This window comes from Panthera tigris, chromosome A1, assembly GCF_018350195.1.
Source record: "Panthera tigris isolate Pti1 chromosome A1, P.tigris_Pti1_mat1.1, whole genome shotgun sequence".
Lineage (NCBI taxonomy): Eukaryota > Metazoa > Chordata > Mammalia > Carnivora > Felidae > Panthera > Panthera tigris.
This window is the reverse complement of record NC_056660.1, coordinates 83,815,651-83,826,806: the sequence shown is the minus strand read 5'-3', so window position 1 is coordinate 83,826,806 and position 11,156 is coordinate 83,815,651. Positions and strand designations below refer to the sequence as shown.

At 41.6% G+C, this 11,156-nt stretch overlaps 1 protein-coding gene across 1 annotated transcript; it reads left to right on the top strand.

Moving 5' to 3' along the window:
- The first annotated feature begins 1,590 nt into the window (after positions 1–1,590).
- On the top strand, positions 1,591–9,839 carry LYPD8 (LY6/PLAUR domain containing 8). Its single transcript, XM_015542391.2, has 5 exons — positions 1,591–1,645; positions 2,031–2,150; positions 3,978–4,145; positions 5,959–6,096; positions 9,388–9,839. The coding sequence occupies exons 1-5, from the start codon at positions 1,591–1,593 to the stop codon at positions 9,675–9,677; spliced, it is 771 nt and encodes a 256-aa protein (XP_015397877.1). The 3' UTR covers positions 9,678–9,839.
- The last annotated feature ends 1,317 nt before the right edge of the window (positions 9,840–11,156 follow it).

Below are 11,156 nucleotides of genomic sequence, written 5' to 3'. Positions count from 1 at the left end.
CCCTACTGGGGTTCCCAAAGCCTGGAGGGGTCATCGGGCATGGGGACATGCAGGGTGCAATGAAGAGAACATCTGCCACAAGCTTCAAATTAGACATACTTAATTTTTCTCCTTGTTTTTTTGTTTTTTTGTTTTTTTTTGTTTTTTTTATTTTGTGGCCATTAGATAATATATGGGCCCATCTGCCTCCCCTGATTGAACTAGTTTCTTTTCATTTTCACCAACCCCTAATAAGTCAACTAAGAGATCATAGTTGAAGTGGTGTGTGTGGTGTGTACATGTATGTAGTGTGGAAAGGTAAGAGGTGAGAGGTGGGCTGCAGCTCCCAGGTGAAGGTCAGTTCTCCCTATCATGGTGCAACTCAGCTTTGGAGCTTAAAGGATTCAGAATGAAGTCCCAATTTTGACCTAACAAGCTGAGTGAATTTGGGCAGCATTCATTATCTCTGTCTATAAGTTTGCCACCTGCTGAGCAGAGCAATAAGCAACACTGTGCGCTGGGACTTTCTGTGATGAAGGAAATGTTCCAAAGTTGTGCTGGCCAATAAGCGGTCACTAGCCAGGTGACTGAGAAACAGAATGCTGTTTTTTTTCAACATTTCAATGAATCTAAATTCAAATAGCCACATGCAGCTTGTGGCTACTGTTTATAGGGTAAATGAGCTAACAATCAGGAAGGACTCCGTGCAGAGCCAGATACTTCCCCTCCTTGCTCCTTTGATACATGGGCAAGATGAAATTCTGGGAGCTCTGATTCAGGATCCTAATGAATACAGAGAAACTGTAGCTATCAGATGATTGGTGGATACAGAAAGACTGCTGTGCTGGAGCCTCTGGTTCAGTCCTGTAGCCTGATTGTGTTCAGGCCTGGGGCTCTGGTACTCACATGAGTTTGAGGCAGTGTGGGTGGTGGTTAGGGGCCTTAGCTAACCCCAGCTCTATCACCTCCCAAGAATGTGACCTTGACTTTGAGTGATTTATTTAACCTCTCTGGGACTTGATTTTCCCTACGAAATGAGGGCGATGCTAATAATAGTTCCTGTCTGCTAGGGTGGAGGCATTACATGAATTAAAGAACACAGAGTGCTCAGAATAAAGTGCTCAATAGGTGTCTGCCCACTGGGGTGGTGATGACAACGGTAAGCCCCTCGATTATGTGTATGAGGCCAGATATTAGCTAGAGGATTACATTATGCTCTGGGACAGGAAAGCCCAGCTTTCTTCTTGGATCCCATTCCCAGTGGGGCTGGCAATCTTCTGCTTGCCCATCTTGTACCTGAAGTGGCTCCGTAGGAAATGCACAGGCTGCGTTTTGTATCTGTGTGTAGATGTTTCTGCAGGCATCCAGAATTGGGGAAATCCCAGACTGATGCACATAAAAGGACAGCATAGAAACTGCATCACAAATCTGTGCTCACAGCTAAGAATGCTGACTCTTTCTTTCACAAGGATGGGCTGTGTGCTGGGCTTATCAAAGTATGATTACAATTAGAGGATGTTCCAAGACCCCAGACTGCCTTATTTGTGTCTCTTCAGGCTTAGAGCTGTACAGCCACAGTCCTTGTCCTTGTGAGACACCAGATCCAGCACCATGAAAGGCATCCTCCTTACCTATATCATCGCGGCACTTGTGGTAACAGCTGTAGGTGAGGGAAAACAATGACACCCTTTGGGAATAAAGACCTCTTTTCACACCTCATCAAGGTCTTCTGTTCTTGGTGCTCTGGGGTTCTCTCATGTGGCCTCTCATGTCAAAGTCTGGTCAGTGGATAATGGGAGACTTCTCTGTGCACACTGGTGTCAGTGGAGCTGGGGCTCTGTGCTGTGGTTATTCCCACTGGGAAATGGTGGACAGTGGTGAGAAACTAATGGGGGTGGCTATATCTCACAGCCTCAAGTTTGGGGGATGCCAGAGGGAAGGGATACCTCCCAGCTATTCCTTTAGCTTGAGATGGATGTGGTACTTTGTCCATAGTACACTCTATAAGTGTCTCCTGAATGTTGACAATGTTGGACATCTTGTCTCCCCAGAATCCCTCAGTTGTGTGCAGTGTAATTCATTGACAAACTCCTGTGTCAACAGCAACATCACTAGGTGTCCCTCAAGTGCCAATGTCAGCTGTACCAGTTTCTTGGCCAACTCTTCTCTAGGTGAGTCTGGGATGCTATAACCCCCCATTTCTGGGATTAGCATGGGGCAGGAGCTGGATAGGGTGGCGAGGGAAGAAAGGAAGGCTGAGGAAAGGCCCAGCTGTGCAAAGAGAGAGATGGGCTCATGGATATGCCTTCCAGAAGAAGCAAAATTCAGAAGTCAGATGAGAATGCAGGAGCAAACAGGCAAGCCCTTGTGGCTTTTTGGAATGGCTGCCCTTGACTGAAATCTCATTCTGTACCTGAATTAGTGGATGTGAGAAGCAGGGGAACCTCTTAGTAAACTGCAAAGCAGGAACTTTGCTCTGGGTGCTTGCATTCTTCCATTTTTCCTCCCCAATTTTCTCTGTTTCAGTGCTCATTCCTGTTCCAGACCCAACATACTTTCACTCATACTCCCTCCCAGGGTGTTTTCCTGGCATGATTGTTACCTCTCTCTCAGAGCACTTAGATTTATTTTTAACTTTTTATTATGGGCATTTTCAAATATGCACAAAAGCAAGAAGAAGAATATAATGCATTGCCATGTAACCACTATCCTGTGTCAATAATTATCAACATTTTGCCTTTTTTTGTAATAATATTTTATTTATTTTTTGAAATGTATTTTTTCTTTTGTTTTTAAAATTTATTTATTTTTTTTTTTGAGAAAGAGAGAGACAGAGAGAAAGTGGGGGAGGGGCAGAAAGAGATGGGGGCAGGGACAGAATCCCAAGCAAGCTCTGAGCTGCCAGAGCAGAGTCTGATGTGGGGCTTGAACTAATGAACCATAAGATCATGACCTAAGCCAAAATTGGATGCTTAACCAACTGGGCCACCCAGGTGCCCATGCAATGGTATTTTAAAGCAAACTTAGATATCATGTAATTTCACCTAAAAATACTTCACTATTCATCTCTGATAAGGACTTTTTTTTTTCTTTTTATGTAACTACCATACCATTATATGCCTAAGAAAATTAGCTGGAATTCTTTAATTTTCTGTAGTAGCCAGGGCATCTTAAAAATTTCTCAATTGTTTCAGATGTTGTGTTATAGTTAATGTATTAGAATTTATATATAAACAAAATCCCCACACTGTATTTTGCTGTCAGATCTAATATGTCCAATTTGTTTTATAACAGGAATCAATCATCATTTTGTTGTTGTTGTTCAATCCCACTGATTTGTTGGAGAAACTGGACCATTTGTCCTATAGTTGTCTCATATTCTGGCTTTGGTTAATTGCTTCTTTGTGGTGTCATTTCTTTCTTCCCCTATTTCTGGTATTTTCCTATAAATTGGATCCATGCTGCTCAGTAGAACTTTCTTCAATAATGGAAAAGTTTACATCAATGCTGTCTTATATAGTAGCCTCATGTAGTTATTGACCACTTGAAATGTGGTTATATGACTGAAGAGCTGAATTTTAAATAGCCACATATAGCTACTAACTACCATATCAGATAGCTCTGATCTAAAAGCTTGACTATATTCAGGTTTAACATCAGATTGCACTTAGGACCATCAGATCTGCTTGGCTATTTTTCAAGATGCTAAGACTGATAAGTGCACTCTGGAATATTGGCCCGAACTACCATTTTCAAGCTCCTCATCAGTCTTTGTCCTGAAGTTTAGCCTGCACCTCTGCTAGTCTCCTGCTAAAGGAAGGAACTACCTCATGGGGAAAATTTTTTCTTTTTGCAGGAAACTCTCCCAAGTGTCTCTGAAATCACATTGAACTGAGGATATGTTTCTACTGTTTCCTAAAGCAGTCACTATTCAGGGTCTCTGCCCTCTCTGAAGCTTCAGCATCCAGGGATGATATTCTGTGTTTGTCTTTGTGCAGCGGCAGCCATTGCATTATATCAGGATAAGGCCTGCTCTGCAGAGAACTGCAGGGAAGGAAGAGACATGGTTGAAGCTTTCACTGTCCACGTGTCTGGTGAAGAACGTTTTCACTTTACAAGCCAGTGTTGCCAAGGGAAGGAGTGTAATGACACCAGTGATGCTCTAGGTGGGTGCTGGCAATGTGCCATCCTCCCTCTGTCTACCTGGCCCTGTCCCTTCCTTTGCCACCTGTGGTTCTCACTCTCTGGGGGACATCTCAGGTCCAAGAGCTTCAGTACATATCTAAGTAATATAAATAGCTGACTTACAACAATTACAACAATTACAGGAAAATGGGAAAACCACCACTACTCTCATGCTTTCCTCTTTTCCAAGTACAGACAGAAATCACAGCACTCCAAGTTGGATGGAATTAGATGCTTATTAGTAGTTCTAAAATGTGGTTTCAGGCCCTATTTTAAGACTGTAGGTATTAAAAATTATGGCGAACTCCAGAGAACTTTGATTTATGTGATCCATATGATCAGTATTTACTGTATTAGAAATTTTAAAAATTAAAAAAATGTCCAAAAGAAATTTTAAAAATCTTTATTGAGGTTCCTAAAAAATAATAAACCCACATATGAACATTAATAACATTTTTAAATAGAAAAAAGCATATCTTCCAAAACAAAACATAATATTTAGTAAGAAAAGTGGCATTGTTACATATTTTCTCAAACATGTTTGGTTACTGGCTTAATTAATAGAAGACAACCCAGTTGTCTTCTTTGCATTTGCTTGTGCATTTATTTAATCTGTTGCAATCTCTCATGTCATGTAACCTTTCAAAAACTCCACTGTACATTCATGAGAGAAAGAGAGTGAAAGAGGCAACGAACATCTTAGTATTATCATGAAAATGTTTTTGACCTTGTGGACTCCCTGAAAGATTCTTGGGTGATTCCCAGTAGTTCTTGGACCATAATTTGACAACTGTTGGTCCATACAAAGCTCTCTCTCTTTTTAGTGTTTATTTATTTTTGAGAGAGAAAGAGCAGGAGAGGAACAGATGGAGAGGGAGAGAGAATCTCGAGCAGGCTCCTTGCTGTCAGTGCAGAGCCTGATGTGGGGCTTGAACTCATGAACCATGAGATCCTGACCTGAACTGAAATCAAGAGTAGGATACTTAACTGACTGAGCCACCCAGATGCCCCTCCTACCAAAGCTCTTTTTTCAAGGAGAAGAAAACATAGCCACAAAGGCAAGGTTAATTGGTCATAGTTCTAGCATAGGTCATTAATAGCAGAACTGGGTCTCAGTATAATTTTGGTAAGTAATGGCATGTGTTCATTTATTCAGAGAAAGATTTATTTATTTAAAGGTTTATTTATTTTGGGGAGAGAGGAACAGAGAGAGAGAGGCAGATATATATATATATATATATATATATATATATATATAGAGAGAGAGAGAGAGAGAGAGAGAGAGAGAGAGAACGAGTTGGGGAGGGGCAGAGAGAGAGACACACACACAGAATCTGAAGCAGCCTCCAGACTCTGAGCTGTCAGCACAGTGCCCAACACAGGACTCAAACTCACTGTGAAATCATGACCTGAGCCGAAATTGGATGCTTAACAGACTGAGCCACCCAGGTACCCCTATTCAGAGAAAGATTTAGTAACATCTATACACTTATTGGCATGTTCATCATAGCTGGCTAATGTTGACATCGGTTGGTTTTCTTCTCAGCCCAACACAACCACTGACCATAGTTCTTAAAGACTGAATGGTTTGTAAGGGCAAGTGTGTGGGGTTGTGTGCTATAACTGTTTTGGGGGGATATGTAACTATTTGGCTGGGATGATTAGTGTCTTCATGCAATTGCCCATTCTCAAATTCTCTCTGGCCAGCATATTTGCTTGCTTGTCTCCTTCAGTACAAGGCAGTGCCATGTTCTGTGTTTTAACACTGTTCTAAATTTCTCTTATTCTTCCCAGCTTCTCTACAGGAAGATGTGTCCAACAACACAGAGTGTCTTGCATGTTACGGATCTAATGAAACTTCCTGTAGTGTGAAATCCAGGAAATGTTATAAAGAAGAACGGTGTGTTAGTCTTGTTGCAGAATTTAAGACTGGTACGTCTTGGGGTTTTGATTTCCTTTTATGAGACTTGAGTTGAAAACCTATCAAGTGTTGGGTAATAAGTTCTAGGTTAACAAAAGAAGGCTGGGGGAGGTTAGTAGGATAAAAAGACAAGGTCAGAATGCCTTTGAGATAGTGAGGCTGTTAATGTAGCCTTGAGCTGTTTGCTATTTCTGCCACCTTAGTCCAGAACCATTCCTTCTGGGCTGTCCACCTCTTGAACCTTGTTCTACTGTGGCTTATAATCAAGCCAGGCCTGTTTAAGTGCATTGTGTCATTCCTGGCATTTATTTCTTTACTAGGTTGGGTTGTTCTGTGGGGGTGTGTGTTTGCTTTTATTTCCTTTTAATACTTAACACTTTTCTCTCTACTTGTCACTGAGAAGTGTCGGCTTATGACAACATGGATCACCTGACTGAAAGAGTTAGATTGGGTTTAAGAGCCAACAATTTGCTTTTTGCTATAGAAGTAATTTGATATTAACCATTATGAAATACAAGTTAACTATTTATTTATTTATTTATTTATTTATTTATTTAGAGAGGAAGAGAGAGAGTAAGAGAGGGTCAGAGAGAGAGGGAGAGAGAGAATTCCAAGAAGGTTCTCTGCTGTCAGCACAAAGCCTGATGTGGGGCTTGAATTCACAAACCATGAGATCATGACCTGAGCTGAAACCAAGAGTCTGAGTCTAAACTGATTGAGCCACCCAGGAGCCCCACAAGTTAACCATTATAAAATACAAAGCTAATACTATACCCAAGTATTTAAAGAATAATACATTTATTAGTTAGGTTATGTTTATTACTGTTAAAAAGCAACCTCTAAATCCTCTGGCTCAATGTAACAGATGTTTGTTTTTTGCTCATATGGCAGTTGATTGCAGAGTTTTGGGGCCTGTGTTTCTTCCATCTTGAGGCTCTGGTTCCCACCTACCCAGGACTTGGCAGCTGCCTGCTATATTCTTTGAATCTCACCAATAGGTGGGGGAAAGAGAAGGAGTAGAGGAAGGCAGGAAAGTCTTTTTTTTTAATGTTTATGTTTGAGAGAGAGAGAGAGGCAGAGAGAGGGAGACAGGGGATCCAAAGTGGGCCCCCCACTGACATCAGAGAGCCCCATGGGGGGCTCAAACTCATGAACCTACTGAGCCACCCAGGCACCCAGGCAGGCAGGTTTTTATAGGCAAGGCCTGGAGGTACATGAGTCACTTTCTCACATTCTGTTGGCCAGAACCCAAACTGCATTGGAGGGTGGAAATGCATTCTAATGGTGTCTAGTGGTGGGCCAGCAGGAAAGGAAGAGACATGAAGCTAAAATTAGAACAGCCAGTGAGTCTCCGTCACAATACGGCTTAGAATAAAAATAGCTTAAGAACACCAACACTCAAGTACAATTTAATTTCAACTTTTGTTAATGACAATTATAGTATTGGAAATCCATGTTTACATGTAATTGCAGATTTTTCAGTGGGGTCAAACATCACACGTATCTTGAAGCTTTTTTTTTACTTTTCTAAAGATTTTTTAGAAGAGTTTTAGGTTCACAGAAAAGTTGAGAAAAAGGTAGAGAGATTTCCACATACCCCATATGTGTTCCCACACATACATGGACTCCCCCTGCTATCAACATTCCACACCAAAATCGAACATTTGTTGTAATCTATGAACCTACATTGACACATCATTATTACCCAGAGTCCAAGGTTTACATTAGGATTCACTGTTTGTGTTGCATATTCCATAGGTTTTGACAAATGTATAATGACATGTATCTACCATTATAGCATCACACACAGTAGTTTCACTGCCCTAAAAATCCTCTATTAATCTCTTACCCCTAGAAACCTCAGATCTTTGTACTCTCCCCATAATTTTGCTTTTATCAGAATATCATATATTTGGAATCACATAGTATGTAGCCTTTTCACATTGACTTCTCTCATTTAGTGATATAAGGATTTTCAAAAAAAATTTAAAAATCCCTAGGATTTAAACACAGTTCTGATGTTTAATTCTAAACTATGTCTAAAGATAACAACAACATCAGAAAGACTTTCTCTTTCCACTCAGCTTGTTACCAGGTATCATTTGGTGCCAAGGATAGATTTTTTTTTTTTCAAATTCATAGTATTTGACTTAATCTGAAGGCCAGACAGATCAAAGTGGCCATACATGTAGGGGTGTTTTTTTGTTTGTTTATTTTTGCCCACTTCCCTCCCCCCCCCAATACTGTAGACATGTGCCAAGCAACACATTTTTGTAGCTCACTCTAATTCAATCTCCAGCACTGCTATTTTCTATAGAAAAGTAAGTCATTGTTTTCTTCAAAGGGATTTGGAGAGTTTTCCTTCCTTCTCAAAGCAAGTTTGTAGCCCTTGTTCAGATAAGTAGCTAGTCCCTTCCAGGTTTTTCCTCCCCTGTGAACTGTCTGTTCCCCAGAGCTGTTTAAGTTGTAGCCATTAGAGCAATACTGGCACATACTATGAGCTCAATAATGGTAGTTGCAATCACAACAACATCTTCTTTGCAAATTCCCTTGGCCTTTTCCTAGGACTTGCACCTTTAACAGGGTTAAATACAATATAATTCAGATTTAGAATTAAGATCACCTCTAGTTTTCTTAGAGAAAATTCTGGCAGAGAGAACTCAGGTCTAAAGAAAAGTGGGGATGGAAAGCAGAACCTGGAGGAGGGGAGTCTGGGAGAAGACCTTCCTGGACTGAGAGCAGAGGGGATGAGCCCATCCCTGGATTTTTTCACCTGTCAGCTCCTCAAGTAAACACTGGAGATTTGAGTCCCAGGCTTATTTCTGTGAGCTCAGGCTTGCATCCACCTTCTGGAGCTTCAGTTTCTTCTGGAGTTAGGTGGGGGTCTGTGTTCTGACCTATGTGGCCCCTCTGCTATTACCATTTGGTGTGATTTTGTTTTTTTAATGTTCATTTATTTTGAGAGAGAGAGAGAGAGAGAGAGAGAGAGAGCAGAGGCAGAGAGAGGGAGAGGCACAGAGAAAGGGAGAAAGAGCATCTGAAGCAGGCTCTGTGCTGTTGGTGGAGAGCCTGATGCAGGACTGGAACTCACAAACTATGAGACCATGACCTTAGCCAACATCAAGAGTCAGACACTTAACTGACTGAGCCACCCAGGCGCCCCTCCATTTGGTGTTCTTGATCCTAGGTCTTTCCTCTAAGCTCTTGTTTTAGATTTAAAACAGGTTTCAGGTTGCTGAGAGGCCTGTGGAAGAAGCACAAAAAGGGAGGTGAAGTCCTTACTGTCTCCATTGCATTCACAGAGTCTAAGACGCTTGTGCTGAAAGGCTGTTCCAACATCAGTAACTCCACCTGTCAGTTCCTATCTTCTGAGAACCGGACAATTGGAGGAGTCATCTTCCGAAAGTTTGAGTGTGTAGACAGTGCCAACACCTCCTCAACCGCCATTCCCAATGCAACCTTGACCACCCCTCCTGTTGGCAGCTCCTCAACACCCATCTCGAATGAGCCCACCACCCCAGATATGGGGTCCAAAGTCTCTTTCACCCCTGCAGCCTTTGCCAGCCTCCTTCTGCTGAGGCTGCTACTCTGAGATTCAACTGCCGCCCTCAAATGCCTCACCCTTCCCCTGTTAACTGCTCAGTAAATAGCAGTCACAGCCTTCCATGCAAAGCCCTGTGACAGCCACATTTTTCTCCATTATTAAAGCATTGGTATACTGGCTGGCCAAATCTGTCCTGATGTGCTCTGGGATGGGCTTCCTTTCAGCTGCTGTCCAGCACCACAACCCAGTTTCTTGCATTTTAAACCTGTGCACCTTAGTGTGTGGGCTCCCAGGACCTCCCTAATCTGCTCATCTTGCTTCTGAGAAACAGACCCTTTCACCTTATTGGCATTTTCTGCCTAAAGCCCCGCACTTCTGGGGACTGACATGTCACCATCCCCACCTGCACACAGTCATGCCTGTAATGCCCTGTGTTAACCCTAGGACTGATATCTGGCTCTTCAGTTATGGCCCTTGATATGGTCACAGGCCCACAGTGACATTGTCCACAGGGCCCAAAGAGGGGTGCAGAGGAGATGCTGAAGCATGGCAGACTCCCCTGCCTAACCTCACAGGCAGAGACATAATGCTGTTGGTGCTCCAGGTGACCAGATGTTTCATAGCCTTCACAGAATGGAATGTAGCTATGGAGCCCCAGTCCCTCTTCTTGAGAACCTACAATGAAAGACAGAGTTTTTGACTCCATATCAGATACCCAAGGAACAAGAAAGGTATTCAATCCAATAGACACAGAAGTCCAAGTTTAATAAATAAGGTGGGTCTTGAAATGGACTTGGAAGAATGGAGTTTTCTGTAATAAAATTTTTTTGAAGGTGTATAAACCAATGTGGGTCTTGATTGTCCAGGCTTGATGACAATGTATCAAGAGCAAAGCTACCATATGGCAGTAGCTCATCACCACATTCTTATTCGTGTATTTATTTTATTTTTTTTTTATTTTGAGATAACTTTAGACTTACCAAAAAGTTGTAAAACAACACAGAGAATTCTAGCACTCCCTTCATCCACCTTCCTCTTATGTTTACATCTTACATAACATGCTACAATTACTGAAATTAGGAAGTTAGCATTAACACAATATTGCTAAGTAATAGACCTTTGCATTTCACCAATTTTCACTAATGTCCTTTTTTCTGGCCCAGGATCCAATTCTTTGCATTTAATTGCTATGTCTCCTCAGGCTCCTACAAACTGTGACAGTTCTGGAGTTTTTCCTTTACTGGAAAGTTATTTTTCATAATGTCCTTCAATTTAAACTTGCCTGAAGTTTTCTCATCATAAGATTGAAGTTACACATTTTTGGCAAGAATGCCACAGAAATATTGTGTCTTTCTCAGTTCATCTTATTGGGAGGTATATGATGTTGATGTGTTGTATCACAGTTGGTGTTAACCTTAATTGCTTGGTTGAGATAGTATCTGCCAGATTTCTTCCCTTTGCCATTAATAATAGGCTAAATTGTGCTGCTATAACAAACAGGTCTTAGTCAAAAATATATTTAATACA